The sequence below is a fragment of the Eptesicus fuscus genome, chromosome 16, assembly GCF_027574615.1.
Source record: "Eptesicus fuscus isolate TK198812 chromosome 16, DD_ASM_mEF_20220401, whole genome shotgun sequence".
In the NCBI taxonomy this organism is placed as follows: domain Eukaryota; kingdom Metazoa; phylum Chordata; class Mammalia; order Chiroptera; family Vespertilionidae; genus Eptesicus; species Eptesicus fuscus.
In genome coordinates, this window is record NC_072488.1 from 26,440,804 (window position 1) to 26,464,721 (window position 23,918).

The window sequence follows — 23,918 nt, forward strand, 5'->3', positions numbered from 1 at the left end:
ATAAATGACTGTCTGCATCATAAGCAGCTGTGTATGTGGCCCAACAACTGGGATGTCCTTTTAAAAAAGAACAGTGGCACCTTTAGCTGTCCTCACATCATAAAGTGCTAACACCTCCCTTTAGGAGCCCTGATGGGCATCTACAACCCAGGTGCTGTTGAAATGCAAGTTTCAGTAACCCCTGTTTATTTACAACAGGATTTTTTTTCTTGTTTATTATGACACTATAAGCCCAGTGCACGAATTTGTGCACCTTGAAAGGAACTGTGGGCTGTGAGGCTGCAGTGGGCACAGGGGCAGGTCTTGGCCCATCCTCCGCACCCCCTCCCAAACCCTCCTGCTGTGGGCTCCAGTCCCCTGTCTGCCAGCAGCCCAACTCCCTCTGCCTCCAAGCCAGCCCCGCTCACACCCACTGATGCTGATGGTGCGGAGCGATTGGGGCCAGCGCCTTCAGTGGGTGTGAGCAGCGGCTGCTGCCCTGATTGCCCCTCAGGAGCAGGGGGAGGTAGAGAAGCCCTCAGGCAATTGGGGCCAGCAGGTGTGAGTGCAGGGTGGGACCGAAGTGTGCAGGAGCAAAGAATTTTGAGTAACCACCAGAGGCTTGCCCCAATGACAGCAGCTGGCACCCCTCCTTGGTCTGGCGCCCCCGCTCTCTTGCTCCATCATCCCACCGTGGCCGATGCCCGCCATGTTCTGCCCTCTGCCGCCTGCTTCCCATGCCCATCATGTCCCGTGCACACCTCCTGGTGGTCAGCGCATGTCATAGTGATTGGTTGTTCAGACTATTTGCATATTAGCCTTTTATTATATAGGATGGCATCACAGATTATTAGAAGTCGACAGGCCTTTTAAGAAAATCTCGTCAGATTCCCTTGTTTTACAGCAAATTGAGTTTCTGAGAGGAGAGGCGCCTATTGTTTTTTCCCCATTTATTTATTTATGCTTGTATCATTTATTTTAAATATTTTTCAATTAACTCACACTCAATATTATTTTGTATTAGTTTCAGATATACAGCATAGTAATCATATACTTTACAAAGTTTTCAGCCCGACCTGGCACCATACATAGTTATTACAATATTATTGATTATCTTCCCTTTGCTGTAGTTTACATTCCCATGACTGTTTTGTAATTACCAATTTGTATTTCTTAATCCCTTCACTTTTTTTCACCCAGTCCCTGAACTCCCTCTTCTTTGGCAACTTTAAGTCTATTCTCTGTATCTATGAGTTTGTTTCAATGTTGTTTGTTCATTTATTTTGTTCTTAGATTCCACATATAAGTGAAATCATATGGTATTTGTTTTTCTCTGGCTGATTCATTTTATGTAGCACAATACCATCCAGGTCCATCCATGCTTTTGCAAATGATAAGATTTCATTCTTTTTTATGACTAAGTAACATTCCATTGTATAAATGTACCATAGCTTTTTTATCTGCTCATCTATTGGTGGGCACTTGGGTTACTTCCATATCTTCACCATTGTAAATAATGCTGCAATGAACATAGGGATGCATATATTCCTCCTAATTAGTGTTATGGGTTTTTTTAGGATATATACCCAAAAGTGGAGTCACTGTGTCATAAGGAAGTTCCATTTTGAATTTTTTGAGTATTCTCATGCTGTTTTCCAGAGTGGCTGCACCAGAGGCACCTACTGTTTATTGGAAGGTTTCAGGATCAGGATCAGGCTATCTGGGTTCCCAACTCCATCATTTTAGTGAGGTTTTCATTTGGGTTGAATTCATTGTTTCATAACTCTTTCCCTTTTCCCCAAGTCCTGTTCTGAGGTAAATGCAAGGTGGTCACCTCCTGCACATAGTATCTTTCTGGTTGTGACTGTCTATTTCTTTGACTGTTTTTCTCTGTTAGCAAATTGAGGACAGAGAGTATGTCCCATTCACATCTGAATCCTGGTGAATGAATGAATGGATAGATTAATGAATGAGTTGATGTTTTAAAAAAGACACACAAGTAAAGGAAACAGTTTTTCCATATACCACCTCTAAGCATGAAGGTAATGTCAATGTTATTCTAAAATCCCAACATAAGCTACCATTTACTGCCAGCTAAGAAAAATGTCTCAAATTCACGAATTGTACATTTGTGTGTTTTTTAAGGTTAACATTCATTGAAGGCTTCAGATTTGATGAGAGCTTTAGCCCACAGAAAGGCTGAGCCTAAGGCAGTTAATGTCTTTTATGAACAACACAGTAATGGATCATTCCTGGGCTGATTCATCTCATTCCTACCTAATGGTTTGCTTATTTAACTGTGGCTGCCTTTTTTACCAGGAGGTCTCAATGCATTAAAAATTCTCAAAACTCACCATGTAAACTTGAGAGCAGAAGAGAAAAATTCGGTTCAAGCAAAGTGACATTTCTGTAACCTGCAGTGAATTTCTCATAATACACACTAATTCTTAAGGAATTACTTTTACTATACTCATTGCTTGCTAATATCCTAAAGAGAGTCAGAAGTTCCTCAAAGAGCTGGAATTGCTCTGAAAGTCCAGTGAATTGTTAAAAGTCAGAGATGTTCTCTGGGAACTAAAAGGCCCCTTAGGTCTTTTGACTCAGACTAACATTAAGGAGGATACTGGAATCCTGGAATACTGAGAAAGTTCTCTCTCCATGTATGGATTCTTGGGTCATAGAAGCTGAGACCCAGGGCAAAGGATAAAAGTTACATCTGACACAAATGTGAGATCACACTGCCTTTTCAGGCTGCTCTACACTTTGATAAATACCTCTGATCAATAAGGCTATAAGTATTGTGTTTTCGTCATTGCTTATTATATTTTAGATACAAAGATTATCTTCTCATGCACAGTAAACTTCCAACACATATTCTTCTATGTGGTGTTATCTAAAAATGTGACACGGGGAAATAACTGCTGTAGCAGGAGAATTTTTATGATTGGAATCTATCATCTTTTCTACTTGAGAAGTTTATTATCACTTATCAAAATACATTCAGTTCATTGAAGCAAGGTTAATTATCTAGATTTTAATGACTCTTGAAAATCATATCTCTCTTCAAAGATTCCTAGATATTATTTGTATTAATAAGATAAAAGTACTAGGTTTCCCAAAATATAGTTTCTCTCCTAGAAAAATGATCCCCTTTCAACTATGCTTTCTCTTGGAAAAATTTATTATTCCAATTATGAATGTCTTTTGATATGCAGTATTTTACTTACATTTTTATGACCTCATTAAGTCCTCTGAAAGCTTGAGATGGAATTACTTTGATACGGAGATAGGTGAGTGATCTAGAAAAGAAAAAAAGAAAGCCAAGAGTTTAAACTTTAAGATTGGGTGCCTTTTAAGTTCATGAATAAAATGTGTGTGTGTGTGTGTGTGTGTGTATGTGTGTGTGTGTGTGTGTATGTGTGTTTATGTGTGTGACTACAGAGCTCTCAACAACTGAATTTAGGTTGAGAATTCTAACATATCCATAAAGAGATGTGTCATGAATTATTGCTGGTCTATGTCAAACAGTGTGTAATTTTTTGGTTAAGATCTCAACTTTGGGATCATACACACCAGGTTCAAATCCTCACTCTCTCACTACCTGGCTATGTGACCTTGATCATGTTATTTAAGCCCTCTGTTTCAGTTTCTTCATCTATAAACTAAAATAATAATTCCAATGTCACAGGGTTATTATGATGTTTAATCAAGATAACCCATGTGAAGGGCAGGGCTTTGCACCAAGTAAATAGTTAATACATAGTTCTAAAGTGGTCCTATAGGTTTGGTTGGGAGGGTGGAAAAGAAGCTTTCTTGGGTAGAGTGGAGAAACAAATGGTAAAAATACAACTGAAAATCAGGCAGACAGAAGAAGGGAAGATTATTAAGAACATGTCCCATCTTCTCCAGGCAGCCTATTATCTCAAGAGCACTTGCTAATATGGTTAAATCATATGGGCATCGCATGCCATTTTTGGGAAACATCTATATAGCACATTTCCTTCAGGCACTCACTTATATCCAGAGGAACAATCTAAGTGTTCTTGAATTGAGATAAAAATTATGCATTACATAAGAGTTGAGAATAGAGTGATTACTCAGCAACAGCAAAAACTAGAACAGGATGATGTACAAGTGACAAAGGAACTTGGAGTTAAGATAACTCAGAAGAAAGCATCTGCCAGGCAGGGATGAATGTTCAACCAACATTTATCAAGCATCTATAGTGATTCAAAGTTTTAGCACAAGGACTGGCAGAGAGAAGGGGAATGGAGCAGGACATTTCAGGTGGGACAGGAATATTATGACAATGAGAACAGAGGTGGGAGATGCTGCCTTGCTTTTCATCATCTATGCATCAGAGACTGCCTTAGCTGCTGGGAAAGAACAACTACATCATGAGCAGATTTGAGTCAGTGAGATGTCTTACAGTTCCAGAGAGACTTGCTGCTGGTGTAAGGTGCTGTGTGAATGATGCACACCAACCTATAACCTTGTTATATCTACTCAACAATGGAGTGAGTAGATATTCCCCTTTAATAGCAGAAGAAACTGGATCACAAAGAGATTAAGTAATTTGAACAAGGTAACAGGACTAAGCAGATTGAGTCCAAATGTTCTTCCCACTGTCAATACTGGGCCAAAGTATGTGATTCCCAATCTACTCTCTTTTTGTTTCTCCCCCCAACCCCCAAGTTTATTGAGGAATAATTGACAAACATACTTATATATATTTAAGGTGTTCAACATGATGATTTGATATACACATACATTGTGGATAGTTAACTTTTGTTGTGGTGAGAACACTTAAGATCTACTCACAGCAACTTTCAAGTATGCAATACAGTATTATTAACTGTAGTCACCATGCTGTGCATTAGATCCTCAGAACTTATAACTGATAGATTGTACCCTTTGGCCTCTATATTTTCTTCTCTCAGGCCATGGCAATCATTCTATTCCCTGTTTCTATGAATCAGCTTTAACAATTTATTTTAGAGTCTACATATAAGTGATGCCATGCAGTATTTGTCTTTCTCTGTCCAGCTTATTTCACTTAGCATAATGCCCTCCAGGTTCATTCCATACTGTCTCAAAGGTAGCTTTTCTTTCTTTTTTTTATGGTTGAAAACTATTCCATTTGTGTGTGTGTGTGTGTGTGTGTGTGTGTGTGTGTCTATATATCACATAGTTACATTTTCTATCCATTCATCTGTCAAAGGACATTTAGGTTGTTTCCTTATCTTGGCTGTTATAAATGATGCAGTGAACATGAGAGTGCAGATAACACTTCGAGATAGTGATTTTTTTTCCTTTGGACATCTACCCAGGTAATGCACTCTCTCTCAGCACAGTGGTGGGACAGGCCTCGAAACCTTGCTTTCCTTGCGAGGAGGCATGTCACACTCTATATATTTCCTCCTGCAAAGCATCTTACCAACAGTTCCTCTCTGGGGCTAATGCAAAGAAATTTCATTGCAGAAAAATGCTTTCATTCAAGATTCTCTTAGAGATGGTACAACCTTGAGGAAGTAATCCAAACTTGGTCCTCTGAATCTATTCCTGAAGACAGTCTCCCCAAGTACACCATTCAATACCCAAACTTATTTAACAGGGCATCCGAGAGGAACAGGGACAGTGGGGGAGAAATCTTCTTACGATGGCATGTTTGCTTCCTATATTTCTTCTGGAATCATGTCCGCTTGGCTTACTGATTAAAAACACAGTTTTATTGCTCTCTGCACTGCCAAGTCAATAAATTTCCAGAAGAGAAAGCTGTATTCTACTGTACCCCATGCAACATCAATAAAACTGACAGCCAAATTCTGATTCCAGAGTCTTTATTGCTGGGGATAATGCAGTGCAGAACATATTTTGAAGAGTGTTTACATAAAAGCTTCCACTGAACACTTCAGAGCCATTTATATGCAAATGAAGCCCCCAGGCTGAAGCCTCTCCCCAGGCAGCCTCCTCCTCCATAAGGGCGCAAGGTGTGGCTCTCAGAGGAGCAGTTTGGCTCAGATTTGACCAGGGAGGTTGTTTGAGCTTTTGATTGATACAGGAATGAGGGATGAGGAGCAAAGGTCAGACAGAAGTGAAAGAAGCAGTAGATCATGCACTGGCTGTCCCCAAAGACTACGGAAAATCCCTGGTGCAAGATGAAATTTTTGAAGTTGATGTTGATGCCACAGAGCAGGAAAGGCAGAGTGATTGAGTTCCCACCATAAAAGCCACAGAGCGAACACCAGGTAGCTTTGTAGTTGTGGCTGGGGCAAGATACAGGCCTGGGGGCCAGAAAATGGGGAGAGAGGTTGGGTGAGGTAGGGGCACTGAGCTTTTCACAACAGATGTATTCTCTTAAACCCATTTGGAGAATGTGTTTCTGCGAATCCAAAACTGTTTTTTTCTCCACTGACTTATATTTTTATTTTAGAGATGTTATGTCTTTATTTCCATTGCATCTTCAATTGGCAGCAGTTCCTAAGCATTCAGGTGTCTGTCTCCTGTATTTAAATATGTTTGTTCACGTGGCATATGATTTATTCATGACCATTTGAATGCACTTCCATTAAGGTGCTCTATTCTTTGATGGATGCTTCTATGATTCTTTCCACAAAGCCAGAAACTTATAGTAATGTGGTTGTCTCAATTACCCTGCTATTCTACACCCACGTACATCCCAGAAAAATTCTCACACTGATACTTAAGGGCAACTGTACAAGGATTGCCTTTATAGCATTGTTGATGTCGGTTGGGTTGGAGGCAGCCTGAGTATCCTCTGCTGAGTGAGGGAATGGTAAAATGTGGACAGTATACACCTAACTAATTGGTCAGCAGTGAGAAGCAAGAGTCTAAAGCATGATTCTAAGATCCACACAGAGCATCATGTGTGGATCTTAGAATCATGGTGATGAGAGAAAAAAAGCAAGAAAATACTGATATATAATAATGGCATATTAGTGGCATAATAATCTGGCCACTCACTGTATATCCTATATAATAAAAGGCTAATATGCAAATTGTCCCCTCGACCAGGAGTTCGACCAGTAGGCAGGCAGGCCAACCGCCCATGTCCCCTCCCCCTGGCCAGGCTGGCTGGACCCCACCCATGCACTAATTCATGCATCGGGCCTCTAATATATATATATAGAGGCCCGGTGCATCTAATATATATATATATAGAGGCCCGATCTCTGCGTTCAGAGATCATAATAATCTGGCCACTCGGTGTGTGTGTGTGTGTGTGTGTGTGTGTGTATATGTATGTATATATATATATATATATATACACACACATATACATATATACATATATACATATATATGTGTGTGTGTGTGTGTGTGTATATATATATATTATAGTATATATATATATATATATATATATATACTAGCGTTCCCATTGCAGGAAACATCCTGCAATAGGGTTTCCTGCTACACTCTACCCCGCCCTGCCTGCTCTCCTCCCTTGTCCCCCACCCCGCGTTCTCCGCCAGCCCCCCTGCTTTTCTCCCTTCTCCACCAGCCCGTTCTCCTTCCTTCTCCCCTGGCCCCGCCTCCGCTCCTCCCTTCTCCCCTGGCCCCGCCTCCGCTCCTCCCTTCTCCTCTGGCCCCGCCTCCGCTCCTCCCTTCTCCTCCCCCTGGCTTGCTTGCTTCTCCGCAGCTTTGCTCCCTTCTGCAGCTCTTGGCTTCTTTCTACGCTGTCTTGATATCCAAATTAGCCGCCATCTTTGTTGGGGTAATTTGCATATTCGTCCTGATTGGTTGGTGGGCGTGGTTTGGCCGGTGGGCGTGGCTTGGGCGTAGCGAAGGTGCGGCCAATTTGCATATTTGTCTATTATTAGATAGGATATATATGTATGTATATATATATATATATATATATATATATATATATTACAGAATTAAAATACATACACATCAAACATAGACATTTAAAAAGAAAACATATAAACATACATTAGGATGGTTGCCCATGGTGAATCAAAAGGAAGTAGAAGGGGATAAGATAAATAACTGAAAGCAGAGAGGGACTTTGAATGGACCAATGATAATGTTACTTGAATGAAGAAATATAATCAACTTAACACTCTGTACTATGAGAAAAATGGAAAAGAGAAAAAGTTTTATTTTGATGTATTGAGTTTTCTTCTCCCCTTCCCTCCCTCCTTCCTCCTTTTCTTCCTTCCTTTTTTGCAGTTAGGCCTACATGTATCCCAAGACTTTTGTGAACTTCAGGGACTCTTGTGGGAAGGTCTAGTCAATATCATTAGATATAAAGCAGAAACCAAGAAGAACTGGGGACTAAAGGCCAAAGGCAAGGACAGTTCAGCGACTCTGCTGTTCAGGGCCAAAAGAGGCATGAAAGCTATGCATAAAGCAAAGAAAAATAAAGGAAGGACAGCCTTTTCTGTCTCAGACAAGTAGAATTATCCTTCCAAACTGTGGGTCTCAGATGGGTGGTAAAGAGCCAGGATTAGTGGGCAAATGTGAGTTTGAACTTGCAGGGTGGGGAGTTCTCTCTGCCTCTTGAAAAGTAAGATGACTGAGGAAGAATATGGCTGTGAAATCATGTAGCTGCTTACATTTATTACATTTTCACAGTCCTTTGTACAGTTTTAAACTTTGATTTCTAAATGAATAATGTAGCATAGATGACACCTGGAATATGCCCAAAACCCACCTTGCCCAAGTGCCTTTCACACAGATGTTGAAACAAATACTTAGATCGGAAGACAAAGGTGGCCTTAGTTTCATCATTTCTGGAACCTCCATCTACTCAAGAATCCTGCCTGCAAGTTCCTCACCCTTGCAGTTATAAAGTTTAAGTAGAAACAGCCAGCTTCTCTTCCTTAGAATTGGAATAAAGCACTCACCCTAGTTCTGAGATCTTGTAATTAGTTATGACTCTGGTGAAGCCCTGTGTTTCTCTGCATTATCTGCACTGGGCCCAACAATATTTGGAGAGTAAGAGTATGCCTGCAGAGCCTTGGATTATACCTGATTCCCCCATACCATGTTGGTGCTGGTTTTTGCCTTGATTCCTTATTCTGTAACTTGCCAGGTCTCCCCAGAGTTTATCTAGGAATGGAGCCCCTTCCTTGCCTTCTTTTAAAAATTCCTGATCCTTGTATCTCTGCCCCTTAGAGGAAACTGATGACCAAAAACAGTTCCTAGTTGCTATCTGGTTAGGATCAACCTAATATATTTCACTGCTGCATTCTGTCTTTCAGATTGGGCCCCCCGGCACAGATGGGGACCCTGTGTAGTAGGGTCTACCCAGTGCAGTTGGGTTTCCTATAGCATATGCTGTGATGAGCTGCCAAAATCACCCTTTAGGACTGAAATACTTGATCCCCCAGCACATGGAAGAGTGAGCAGCTAAAGCTCTCAGTTGAGTTGCTCTCCTGGAATTATCCTCAGCCCCAAATCACCACCTCACCCAAGATCACATCTTCTTACCTGGGCAGTCCACATCCAATGCATAGAATAAAGGCATGGCCCCTTTGTCTAAGGTTGGACTACTCAGAAGGGCTATCCCAACCTTCAGAACTCCTTCCCATCAACTCTTTCACCTGGTCTGCTAACTCAGTCCTCTTCATGGCCAACCCCACTTGCTAAGCACCTAGAGCACCATGTGTCAGAGTCCAGCACTAGAGGCTCAGCTTACAGATAAGCAAATAGCTTTCAGATAAACCCCATCACCTTGAAGAGATTGATTCCCCACTAGTAGATCCTCTCTAATTGTTCATAATGTCTCTTGAATACTCAAGGTTGGGCCTTGAGCCCCTCTCCATTTTCTCTCCTGACTGATAACCTTCAAAGGAGACAATCTGTTCAGCCCACTGGATTGTTAATGAACCCTCAAAATAATGTTAGTTGGAGTGCTTCAGAACCAAGAGGACTCTGTATTCCCCTTCAAGGAAACCTAAGATTTGGAAATCCTTACAAAAACCTATCAATTGGAAGACATTTGCTTTATCAAAGGGTTCTTTTTTCTACAAAAGGATTCCAGGCACAGTTCCTTCAAATAGCAAACTTCCTGTGTGAATTGAAAAAATGGTTCAGTGGGCACACTCTCTTCTTTTAAAGACAGGCAATAACAACTGTAAATATATACAACTGTAAATATATAACAACTGTAAATATGTAAAAATAAAGCCAATAACAACTGTAGGTTCCCCACCTCCCTTTGGTTTTTAAGAGCTTGGAGTACACAGTTCAGTGCAGGACCCACTTCTGCAGCCCATAGGTTGAGGAGGGAAAGAGGGAGACAAGAGCCTGGGAAGAGATGCAACACCAGTCTGGAGCCTTCAAAGCCTGGGTGGGGTCTCTGGTCACTTTGCTGGAGTTTTTACCTTCCTTCTGTTGCCAGTGAATCAGGTCTCGGTTCTTGAGTTTGGCAAAGGAAGAATTCAGAGCAAAGAACTCTAATGCCAGAGGAAGTTTAATTAGCAAGCAAGGCAAAAGTACACCAGAAAAGAGATTTGAGCCTGCTGCTCAGAGAGCTGCATTGGCCTTTTAGAAAGAAAGTCACAGAGGCAGAAGCAGTGAGCTAGCTGGGCTTCGTGGACTCAGGCAACAAGTAACAGAAGCAAAAGGAGGGCCCTTGGAGATAGGTTCAGGGGGTGAGCCCAGGATGAGCTGCCCTGCTCACTGCTACTGGTTGCAAGTCTCATGGGGACCTTTAGAGCTGAAGAGAAAGAAAGCAAAGGCACAAGCCTGAAGACAGTAGACATGGGCATGCTCCAGCGAGAGAGAAAGAGCACACACTGGGTCCTTTGTCTTAAGGGTTTTTATCCATTTTCTAAAGGTGGGAATTTTAGGGGAGGTCTCAGGAGAGGATCTCAATAGGATATTCATCAGCTTTCCAGGTGTGTCCCTTAATATGCTGATTCATCAAAATGAGGGTATAGGATTAGGGTCATGATCTCTACTGGTTGGTCAGTCCTAGGGTAGGGGGTCATTGGTTATTGCATCTGGTCCTGATGCCAGCCGTGGTAATGCATGGTCTGTTTTTGCTGCTTTTCTGGGCCTGGAGCTGAAACACAACTGAGGCCTAAATGTTATCTCTGGTTTGACTAAAACTCTGTTAATAGACCTGAGGCTTTGTTCCGAAGATTATTTGGTGCTGATAAGAACCTGATTGTTCTGAAGGCTTAATGCTTAAGGGAGTGGTATGTGGGAGAAGGAGACAGGTACCTAAGGATGCTGGATGAGGCCAGTTTGAATCAGTCATTTGTCTCAGTTTCCCCATTCCACTTGTCAGGGAATTTTCCTAGCTTCTAACTATCGTGCCTCACTTCTGCCCAGCACGACAGAAGTGAAATATTTTTATTCACTCCCCTCTAATTGTTTAGAAAAGCCATCTATATTATTGATTTAGGAAAGCTACAAACATCCATCCATCTTTTACAGATGATTAGTTTATTGATGGAGCTACACACCCTGAATTTTACAACACTATAAAATCAAAGGGAGGGAAAAAGAGAAATCAGAGATGGTCAAAGCTTTTTTGCCTAATGAACTCATTGAAATAGCAGGGAGGAACATTACCTTATTTAAATTCACAAGAATGTTAATGTTTTTGTATTTATAATATAAAACCTTGTTCTATATTTAACAGAGGCTTAAGAATTTCTCTATTCTTTTCAAAGCTGCTCAGTAATTACAATAAACTTGCTTTCATCTTGGAATGAAATAAAATGGCTTTTCTCTTTCCAAATGATTTAAATCTTTGTGATTTCAAATGCATTGATCTATTTGGTAAATTCATTACTGAGTTTGTCTTCATTTGTTGGCCTCTTGTCTTTAGCATTTACCTTGAGGGAGCTGAGACTGCAATGTTAACTGAAACATGAAGTCAGTATAGATGGACATCCAAAATGTTAAGTTTTACTTCAGAAAATTTTGGAGCATGCATTAAAAATACATTCAGGTAGCCCTAGTCAGTTTGGCTCAGTGGATAAAGCATCAGCCTGCGGACCGAAGGGTCTCGGGTTTGATTCCTGTCAAGGGCACATACCTCCATTGCAGGCTTCTCCCTGGCCCAGGCCCTGGTCAGGACTCGTGCAGGAGGCAACCCATCAATGTGTTTCCTCACGTCGATGTTTCTCTCTGTCTTTCCCTCTCTCTTCCGCTCTCTCTAAAAATCAGTGGAAAAATATCCTTGGGTGAGGGTTAAAAAACAACAAACACATCCAAGTAGTTCTATCCTTTGACTACTTCTTTAAGCAGGTATTGAATTTGGCTCAAAGGATCAGAGTGAAAGGTCCACTTGCAGGTGGTTTGGTCCAACCCCTCACTTTGCAGTTGAAGAAACTTAAGTTAGGAAAAGTGAAATGACTTCCCTGAAATCACCTGGCAATTCAGTGGCAGGTCTGGACTATAACGTAGGTCATTTCATTCCTGGTCCAGTGCTGTGTCCTTCACTAATCAAATCACATCAGTACTTTTCTTTGAGGGTTGGGGGGTTTCATACATCCTGCTACATGATCCTCTGGTTCTGTGAAAACCTAGACTTCTGATGGAGCCTTCAGCTTCTTGAGGGTATGTGCTCACAGCTTTAGCATTGAAGATGGGAAGAGATCAACCAAAGAACTTATATGCATATATACATAACCCATGGTCACTGACAGTAGGGTGGTGAAGGCCTGAGGTGGAGGGTGGGGGTGGGTTAGAAGAGGTCAATGGGGGGGGGGGGGGGAAAGGGGACATATGTAATACTTTCAACAATAAAGATTAAAAAAAAAAGGTGCAGCTCAAATTTCTCTTCTACGAAGCTTCAGAGTCTACCAGAATGGGTTTTCTTTCTCTCCTTGGTTCTCATCAGCATTTAATAACTACATAGGTTTGTGTTTGTTTGTTTACTGCACTGTTATTTGAAATTTACCAGGATCTCTGTATGAACATTTCTTCTGTTCCACCATTGGACACCCAGTCTCTGGTGGATTCTGCCTTCATACATATCTTGCTTCTAGCCCTTTATCCCTTTCTCACTGCCACTCTTCTTGGCCTTTTTTTCCCCTCCACCTTGATTCAACTATACTCCCCGAATTGGTTTCCTCTCACCCTGTCCTGTGTTTCCCCTGCTCAGCCTAGATTAATCTTCCTTATAACTCCTACTGTGTCACTCTTAGATATCTACGAATGTCTCAGCCTTGCATTCAAGGCTCTCCAAATAAAGGCTCAAACTTCATTTGTCAGTCCTATAACCCATCATTCCTTTCATATAACTAATACACTAAACTTTTGCTGTACAGCTCCACAGCCACTAGCCACATGCGGCCACTGAGTACTTAAACTATGGCCAGTCCAAGCTGAGATCCGCTGTAAGTGTAACATACACACCAGATATTGAAGACTTAGTATGAAAAAGAATGTAAAGTATCTCATTAATAATTTCATATTGATTACATGTTGAATAATCTTTTGTACATATTAGATTAAATAAAATATTTTATTAAAACTAATTTCACATTTTAAAAGCTTTTTAAGTGTGGCTATTAGAAAATAAAAATGACATCTGTGACACATTATATTTCTACTGGACAGTGCCTATCTAGACAAATCAGACTATTGTACCTCGTGAACTTTCCTGTCTTTATTCATACCTGCTCCACCATCTGGCACATCTGTACTTTTCTGCTGGTCAAATTCTACTCTTGGTTAAAGGTTTGTCTTTGCTACATACTTTAAGGCATGTGTCTTCCCACCAATTGCATGTGCTTTCTCTTTGAAAGTAGCACAGTGGGGCAGTGAAGGGTATAGTCTCTGCAGCCAGGCTGTCTGGGTTCATATCATCACTTCATTCCATATCTATAAATGATGATGATGCTAACTAACCCAGAGATTTTTTGAGATTAAGTAAAAAAATCTACACTAATAAAAGAGTAAGATGCAAATTAACTGTACCTTCACGACACCCACCAGCCAATCAGGAGTGAGTATGCAAATCAACCCAGCAAAGATTGCAGGTTAATTTGCATATGTAGGCGCCGAGCGGCCAGGGGCGGGGCGGGATGCTTGTGTTTTTGCCATGGCGACAACGCAGGCATTCTCCACTGCTCCAGCTGCTGCGGGCCTCTGGGCAGCATGGGAAGGCGGAAAGGTGGCTCGGGCCAGAGTGAAAGTGGTGCCGGCAGCCAGGGGAAGGAAGGCCCATTCTTGCACGAATCTTCATGCAACGGGCCTCTAGTGTCTATATAATACTGCTACAGCGTCAAGCACAAAATAAGGCTCAATAAGTACTTTTAATTCATAGCTGATTACTGTGAAAAACTCAAGCTTCCCTACTTCTGCCTAATGATAACTCTACTTCCTTGTCGGCGGTGGGGTGGGGTGGGTTCAGGACTTTGGAATGCACTCTTCTACTTAAGGTCATCCTTAAGTTTATAAAACTGTGACTTGTTCCAAACATTTGACTATCTGCTGATTATACATAGGACAACTGAGAGGAAGGCTAACCACACCCAATTGGCACCTTTCTTTTGGATTCAGGTATCTCTTATAGGCCTCCCCTAATAGCTTTTAAATAAATGATAAAGAACAACTCTCCATTAAATATTTCAACTCTAGGGAGCCATTCTGCAGAGTCCACATTTGCTCACTGATTTAAAAAAGATCAGTCGGAACTCTGGCATTGAAAGTGCAGTTTGAGTGACCCTCCTCTAAGACGGCCATTCCAGAGCACCGGACAAGCTGCTAGGTGCCTATGAATTATAATGGGAACCACGATGTTCAAGAAGCTTCCCAGATAATGGATTTTCCAAGTCATTTGTGCTACAACTAAATTAAAAATATAAAGCCTCGGAGGAAAATGGTATAATCTAGGCTCTCACTCAAAACCCATTTCAAGGTTTCTCAAGACACAAAGCAAAATGATCTAATCTTTACCCCCTAAACTAGAATTCTCCTAGCAATAATATAACATGACGAGAATAACTCTGGTAAATAAAACTACATGTTGAATTCTTCCAGGGGGAATGTCTGTATCATCTGAAATGATTTCTCAAAAATATTTTTTAGAAGCAGAGAGGATTATGTTGTCAGGGCAGTGCCGTTGCAGATACGCTTCAGGAAGCTCTTTCATTACAAGCTTCTGTTTCCAGACACCTAAACCCTCTTCATTTTATTTTACTTTAATTTTTAGTGAGCCTGTAAAAGGCGGTTGCACTGATATATCACATATTTTAATTAGTCTGAGGATGGGCTTGAAGTGCCCGAAATTACTGGCATGTGTGCCTTCTGGTTGCCTGGCTCAAAAATGCCCCTTCTCTGGAAGCATGTCACTGCTGATTGCATAGGGGTAGAAGCTCCTCACTGACTGTGCTCTGATGCTTCTGCCTTGGGGCCGGGCAGGGGGAGGCAATCAGATTCCCTCTCTTGGGAATTTAAAACTGTAACAGACAGACAGAAGGAGTCTTTGCAGGTGATTCAATGTGAAGGTGGAATCTAGAAAGAAGTTCCCTGACCTCTTACTGCTAAAATGGCAGATTCTCCCTGGATCTTGCCAGCACCCCTCTACCTCCTTATTCTTCTCATAAATTCATCTCATGATTAAGTTTGTCAGAGGTGATTTCTGATGCTTGCAAATGAGAAAAGCCTTATTCAGAGCCCTATCCAGGGTTTCCAGCGGAAGTGGCCCACTGTGCCCTTGATGCTCCATAACACAGACAGGGCATGTGCTGGTGGTCAGTGAGAGAGCAGAAGACTTTGAAGAGTGGAAGGGAGAGGGAAAGAGAGATAGAAAAATCAATGATGAGAGAGAATCATTGATTGACTGATTCCTGCACGCCCCCTACTGGGGATTGAGCCCACACACCAGGCATGTGCCCTTGACCAGAATCGAACCCGGAACCCTTCAGTCTGAAGTCTGATGTTCTATCCACTGAGCCAACCCGGCCAGGGCAAGAGTGATTTTTCTTTCCCAGTGGCTTTTCTAAGCTGGTGTCAAAGGCCAGGACTGACCTTATGGGATAATGGCGTTAACCCAGCTGCCCATATAGAGAATGAGGCTTACAAAGCTACACCTCAGATGATACCTCCACCAAGGTTTCTTTGTTACTGTGGCTAGAAGGGAAGGCTCCTCTGAACTCCTATCAGATTTTGTTTATAGTGGTTTTTATTACCTTCTATTGTTCTGGGAGTGATCTAAAAACTGTAGTCCTCTCTTTCCTACAGTCTGAAGACTGTCATTGGATCCTGCACATTGACCTGTCCATTTCAGCATGTAGTTCCTGAGTGGTCAACAAGTCTGACCTGAGGGCTTTCTCTGTTTCTAGCCTGAGGCTTAGGGATGGGGAACAGGGAAATGAAGGACGAAGAATGGGTTCGAGAGCGAGAGCGCAGATAGGAGTGACCCAACTGAACAATAGGAACCAGCCTATAATGAGGTGTCAGGTGGCATGTTTGAGAAGCAGCTCAGCCTGGGCTGAAAAGACCAGCATATCAGACTCCAGGCAATAATGAGCTCTGCTATTTAGGGATTCTAACTTACTCACCTTCAAGGTTGAGGAGACCTAGTGGGTCATTTTCTCTAATGAACACCCACCAGGAACAAAACTAGTCCATCAGGCTTGCCCCTTGGAAGATAGAGGTTTACTGTTCATCTCCTATATGGGCTAGGAGAATGAACAGTAAATGCAGTCTTCTCTGCATCATCAGATTGCTGCAATAATACTTTGCAGTTGAGGGAAACCTTCACTTCCCAGTACTTTTGGCTCTACTGTTCCGTTTATCTTCCCCATAGTTACACCCACTCAGGGGTAGGAGTCGTCAAAATCCTTTTATGGACATGTTGTTCATGAGGCTTTATCAGTAGCCCGAATCTACAGTGTAAGTTAGGGAAAAAGAGACCTGGTGCTAGAACTCAGGTCTGCTTGGCCTTTGTCCTGTCAATCAATTCAGATCACTTGGGGGCTATGGTGGACACTACCCTATCATACCAGAGCATCCCCATCCCTGTGAGGCTCAGATATGTTGTCTGCTGTTGTTCATGAGGTAGAATTAGGGACCCAGGAGTCACCTCATTTCCTCAGAGTCAAGGATGATTCTGAATTTGGCTCAGGTGGCATTACAGAGCTCTGGCTCAGGGCCACACAGAGCAGCTGTGCATGGTTTGCTGGCCGGGAGGGGGTTTCATCCCCCAGTGAGGCAGAAGCTGGGAGTAAATGAGGACCATGTAGAGAAGCTGCTAGAAGCTGCCCACCAAGTCAGAGAGCCCACCTGCCTGGTGGGAAGGATTATTTTAATTCTTTTCTTAAAAAAATAGCTGGTGGGAGACTTGCTAAAATTTGCATTGAATGTGATTTTCCGAACACCCAGGGAAAAACATGCCAGAACAGAACACATATGCTCCCCTGGAGCCAGCCCTCTGGGGTCTGGGTGTGAGCAGCAAGGCCTCGCCCCACAGCAGGGGCTCAGTTGGTTTTAGCTTCCCATGTGTGAGATCAGTTACATGTGGCCAAGACACCGTCAGCTACTCTGGAAGATTATATTTTGGAAAGAAAGGTTTCAGGCCTCATTTTAAGACATGAAAGGAAGCCAAATTGAGGGGCTTGGAAAGAAGATAGAGGTGGGTAAAGGAGCCTTGAATTAATCTGACACTGCTTTTGAAATAAAAAAAGAATAAGGCAAGAAAACCCCACAGAATTATTGCTCTCCAAGGGGGGAAGCTGGGTCCAATGCCAAAGAGGACTGTATGTGAACCTTTTGGCTCTACACTTCCACTGAGATTTTGGGAACTCTATTGCATGCTTTTTGGTATCTCACTAGGGGCCATCATTCACTTTCCCCAAAAGGATGATTTTTAAACTAATAAAATCCGGTTCTTGCAAAGCTTCCCCCAAGGAGCCTGTTTATAGGCACAGGCGTGTTTAAGAAATGCCTTGAAGGTATTGCTGGGGGAGCGGAGTCAGAACTGAGGTCCAGGATCAACTGCTATCTGGGGGCCTTTGCTTTTTGTGGGGTAGGAAGGTGGGACAGGAGCTTCCTGAATTCTGAGGTGTGTTTTTTTTTTTGGTCTGGCTAGCGTTAGGGAAGGCGGGGATAAGACAAACTGTCTTACCTGCAAGAGTTAGGTAAGCTTCTCTCTGTTCTGTGGGCTCCTACCTGATATTCTGGACAGAAAACCCATCAGTCTCAATTCAGGCTGCCTTGGTGGTGGTTTTGTTTTAATGGATCCTGGACTGGGGATTAATTTTTTCTTCTTCTAATGAGTGAGTTAAAACAAATAGACAATAAAACAATCTGGATGGGGTATATTAATTTAGGTAAGCTTCCGGTCTTGCTTCTCAGAGGCTGATATGTCTACAAAGGCCCGTTCAAAGGACAGACTAGGGCTCTGCAAAATCTGGGACCTGGTTGTTGACATAACAGAGAGAACTCCCTCCAATACCCATAGCACCCTTACCTCCTCATTGTCTAGGATGGAGAATTTTTAAATGGCATTTAGATATGGTACATTCTAAATAACATGTGTTTCCTTTGGGCATTGGTTCATTGTTCTTATTCAACTATCTGCTCAGTTTGATCATCATATATATAGCTCAGTAAACACTTGAATCATACTACCTGAGAAATTATGGGAATCTTGAGTTGAATAAGACCTCTTCAATTGATTCTCACTTCAATGATTCAGAACCAAGGGGGGGCGGGGGGGCAGGCAGATTTTATCCCCAGGGGCCATTTGGCAAATGTCTAGAGTCATTTTTGGTTGTCACATTTGGGAGGGCAGTGCTACTGGCACCTAGTGGGTAGAGGCCAGTGATGCTACTAAGCATCCCATAGTGTACAGAACAGCCCCCACAACAAGTGATTATCTGACTCCAAATGTCAGTTGTGCTGAGGTTGAGAAACCTGCTGTAGCAGAAGAGACACACATTGCATAAATGGTTACATTGTGGTGAGATACATGCAAAAATATACGTAATTACAAGATATTGAAGCAAGTACATGTGTTTGTGTTTGGGAGGGTGGGGGTAGGAGGGGACATTAGGGAAAGCTTCATGGGAAAAAGACTCCAAATCACGATTTTTACTTAATGTCTTTTAATTAACTGTCCAAGAATGAATTTTGAAAGTTTATTAGTCAGGAACTACATATTGGATTTTTTTTTTCTTTTTGCACAACCCTCTGGGTAATTTAATCAAATGTTTTTGATGACTTCATATCTTCTCTTAAAAATAAAATTTCCCCAAAGAGCTGGGGAGAGGCATAATAAGAGAAAAATTCATTTAACCTTATTTCATGTTTCTCTAGTCTACTATAACCTATTATGGTTATAGTTCTTCCACCTGGACAATTCTTCCCTTTTCTCCTTCAGGTTCATCCTCATGACCCTTGGCTCATGAAACCTTTGGAGATTTCAGTTTACTGTTATTGGTCTATTCTCTAATTTCCTTAGAGCCTTGTTACCTCTTTCCTCATGTACATCAGTCTCTTGGGTGTATTTACACATAGACTGTGGGCTACTAAAGGACAGGATCCTCCCGTAGATCCCTCTACAACATTGAACACTGTTCTGGACCCTGATTTCCACTGCAAGAGGAAGAAGGAGAAGGACATTCAGGATACTAACATTTTGGGAAGATATCAGGATACTAACATTTTGCTGGGACATTGGATTCCTGGATACAGCACATTTTATCTTTCCAAGTCTCTGGATCATGTCTTATAATAAAGTCTAAAAGTTTAATCTCTGCTCAGTTGGAACAACATGCAAAAAATAAATTGCCATAATTATTATTAGCGTTTTCTTACAGATTTTTCAGAAGCTATGTCTATATCAAGCAGATCAACCTTTCTGTTGTCATAGAGACAAAGATCTTTATATAACCATAGGCAAGGTGAGATTTTTTTTCTCTCCCTTCAATTTGTCTGGAACTAATAAGAAAAGGAAATTTTTAAATATATTTTTTCTATTATATTTTTTATTCCTCAATTAAAACTAGTAAAAACGTGGGAGGCTATTTTTTTGTATCACATTTTAGATTTTAAATATCTAAGTTTTAATAAAGTATGGAAGGGATGGACAGATATGAACAATTGAACAATGCCATTTTCAAGATTTGTAAGCATGGGCTTGTCAATGATAAGCAATTAAAATCCACAGACCCCCACCACCCCCATTTAAACCAAATAGTGAACTTCAGTTGGAGGTCTTAAAAGTCAGGACAGCCAAGGCCTGAAATGATTAAAACGTGAACTAGCACTTGCTGAGGGGCTGCTGAATTCTAAGGTGCTCTAGGTACTCGCCTTCTCCAATCCCCGAACCCAGAGTGCTCCTCTTCTCTCAGCTGAGCAAGTCCTGTGGATAACTTAGTGCAGGACCACCTCTCTCTTCTTCTGGAAGCCTTACTCCATAATTTCAGTTCTCTTCTTTTTACAAACTCCTGATAACTTGTTATTCATAGCATTTGTCTATTTTATAAATTTGGTTCACAGCAAAGTTGACATTTCTGTAACCTGCAGTGAATTTCTCATAATACACACTAATTCTTAAGGAATTACTTTTACTATACTCATTGCTTGCTAATATCCTAAAGAGAGTCAGAAGTTCCTCAAGAGCTGGAATTGCTCTGAAAGTCCAGTGAATTGTTAAAAGTCGGAGATGTTCTCTGGGAACTAAAAGGCCCCTTAGGTCTTTTGACTCAGACTAACATTAAGGAGGATACTGGAATCCTGGAATACTGAGAAAGTTCTCTCTCCATGTATGGATTCTTGGGTCATAGAAGCTGAGACCCAGGGCAAAGGATAAAAGTTACATCTGACACAAATGTGAGATCACACTGCCTTTTCAGGCTGCTTTACACTTTGATAAATACCTCTGATCAATAATGCTATAAGTATTGTGTTTTCGTCATTGCTTATTATATTTTAGATACAAAGATTACCATTTACCATTTCATTCATTCATCATTAAGAAAAGAGGATTTTAGCATGAACTCAAACACTTTTCCTTTTCCTCAATGTGAATTATATCTTTACCCAACTGACTTCTTGCCCTGGGACTCAGAAGTCTGTCTGTTTGTTCTAAGATTAACCTATGATCTGAGACAAATACTTTCCTCCCACCCACACTGAGATCCCACTCCATCAAATATTATTCTCCCCACCCCTTGCATTGTCAGTGTCTGTCCTTCTCCATGGATTCCTTCCCCTATTTCTCTTAAAAGAAAAAAAACAACAACAAAAAACATTTTTCTCAATCCTGTTTATTTTTCATATGTCTCAGAGTTTGGGGCTTTAATTTGATCACAGCTGCCTTTTGCAGTCGATAGGTATTATGGATGTATGTGTGTGGGGGATGGTGGAGGTGTGGAGATGGGAAGTATATGGCACAAGGAAGTTTACAACATGCTTCTTGCTTTCTAGAAGGTTATATCCTCTGTAGAGAGCAATATCTTGCATCAGAGTCACATGGGGAGTTTGTTAAAGCACAGACTGCTGGACCACACCCTCAGTAGATTGGGGCTGGGGCCTGAGAGTATGCATTTCTGACATTTCCCAGGTGATGCTCATGCTGCTAGTCTGGGACCACAGTTTGAGGAATATTGCCTTAATGTAGCTACCCTCCTATTCATTTTTATGCACCTCTTTTGTCATATTGATGTTGAAATCACCATATCCTGCTGAAAAAGTTATCCTGTTTGGGCCTTTATCAGCTCCACCTCCACAGGGTTCTCACCTGAAGATGAGGTCATCTCTCGATTGTCTGACCCTCGGGAAGTCTGACCTTGTGAGGGGCAGCATGTCTTTTGACCCAAGACAGGGTGGGGAACCTTTTTTTTTCTGCCAAGGGCCATTTAAATATTTATAACATTATTCGCTTAATATAATTCACTTAATATAAATTTATGTTGCTATGAAAAAAGCTCCTAGATTTATTGAATTGTGAGTTCCACCTGCAGTTGCCTTGCAGGGCCAGACCAAATGATTTCAAGGGCCTTATATGGCCTGAGTTTGGATGTTTCCCCCCCTGACCTAAGGGGTCTAAATGTCTAGGAGAAGGCGCTCCTGGTGTGATACCAAAAGAGTGCGTGTGAAGAGAGAAGTCAAGGTTCTCCAGAATCCCACAGGGACGGCAAAGGACTTCAGAGCCTGGACAACTAGCTCCGTTTTGGGAGTGAGACTAGGCAGCTTTAGCTAAGCAGAAGTGCTAGCAGACTTATCTTGTCTCACACTCAACCCCAAATCTAGTCAGCCCTTAAAATCTTTTAGAAGGGTTCTCAGCTTCTTTAAACCGTGCTGTGGGGCAACAAGAGGATTTTTGTTTTCTTTTGGTCTTTCCCCTTCTGTCTTCTCCAGGGAAGGGGTACACTCCTGAGGCCTCCAAGGGTGTGGCGGCAGAAATTGAGAGATTTCAGTGAAAAGCTGAATCTGAAAGGAGCTGGGACTTGGTCCACCCATTCCTGCCTCCCACCAGGGGTCCTCTACTCAGTGCCAACTTTGGAGAAGCTGGAGAAAAAGTTATATATATATATTCTGTATGATGAGTACCAGGCAAGTGAGAGAGGCTGTTAGTGGCACAATCATTCATAAGAGCAGGATGAGAGGCTTGTCAGAGAAGGACAAGGCCTGGGACTTTGAAGGCAGGTTCCATAGATTTGTTGATTGATTGAAACAAATTCTATCAGCATGGTCCTCACTTTCAGGGGATTGAACTGACAAGATAATTAATGAGAACTAATTAATGTAAACCCCTCAACCTTTAAACTGTATCTGTCAACCACAAATATCCCCTGAAGGCCACTCACTCTTCTGGGGGAGAAGTCTGGCCCCTCAGGAGGGAGGGGATTCCCCTCAGTGAAATGGGCTTCTGACAGACTGCTGGGGCCCAAGGAATTGGGGAGGGGGGTCTCTTTCCTCCTCCAGCATGAAATTCTATCACCTCCAGTTGTTAGAACATGACCAAGACCTCCACTTTGGTGCCTTTTGGATACTTTTATAATATCCCTTTTCTCTTGTAACAAGTTTATCAAAATGTAATTCATATACCACAAACTCACCTATTTATAGTGTACAATGCAATAATTTTTAGTATATTCATAGAGTTGTCCAACCATCACCACAATCTAATTTTAGATAGTTTTTTTTTAATATATATTTTATTGATTTTTTACTGAGAGGAAGGGAGAGGGATAGAGAGCTAGAAACATCGATGAGAGAGAAACACCGACCAGCTGCCTCCTGCACACCCCGTACCGGGGATGTGCCCGCAACCAATGTACATGCCCTTAACCGGAATCGAACCTGGGACCTTTCAGTCTGCAGGCCGACGCTCTATCCACTGAGCCAAACCGGTTTTGGCTAATTTTAGATAGTTTTTGTCACCCCCAAAGCCACACCCATTAGCAGTCACCTGGCCCTTACTCCAACCTGGCAGTTTCTAATCTATTTTCTGTGTATCTGGATATTTCCTTTTTTAAAAAATATATTTTTATTGATTTTAGAGAGGAAAGGAGAGGGAAAGAGAGAGAGAGAGAGAGAGAGAGAGAGAGAGAGAGAGAGAGAGAGAGAAACATCAATGATGAGGGAGAAATCATTGGTTGGCTGCCTCCTGCACATCGATGGAAGATCGAGCCTGCAACCCCAGCATGTGCCCTGACCGGCAATCGAACCATGACCTTCTGATTCATTGGTCGATGATCAACCACTGAGCCATGCCGGCAGAGCTCTGGATATTTCAAATAAATAGAATCATATTATGTGGGTACCTTTTTCTAAATTGAAGAAAGGAGACCTGGTGACACTCTGATACACTAGCACTAACCCCCTTCTCTTCCTCACCTTGTTATTTCAGCACACGACTTCCTCCACCTGCTTGCTGATGTATACAATTCCCTCAACCAGCCCTGTGGGTGTGGAGGCCTTGGTGGCAGGCCCAGGTGGGACACAGGGCCTCTGACTGATGAGGCCTGGATTGAAATGCGTTTGTC

General features: G+C 41.9%; 1 protein-coding gene across 2 annotated transcripts in view; it reads right to left on the reverse strand.

Moving 5' to 3' along the window:
• The window catches only part of LHCGR (luteinizing hormone/choriogonadotropin receptor), a 58,674-nt gene that overhangs the window by 34,002 nt on the left and 754 nt on the right, over nucleotides 1-23,918 (reverse strand). For both annotated transcript variants that reach the window (XM_008162148.3, XM_054728463.1), the window contains exon 2: nucleotides 3,207-3,278. In XM_008162148.3, coding sequence (XP_008160370.2) covers nucleotides 3,207-3,278 — 72 coding nt within the window. The remainder of the gene's footprint in view (nucleotides 1-3,206; nucleotides 3,279-23,918) is intronic.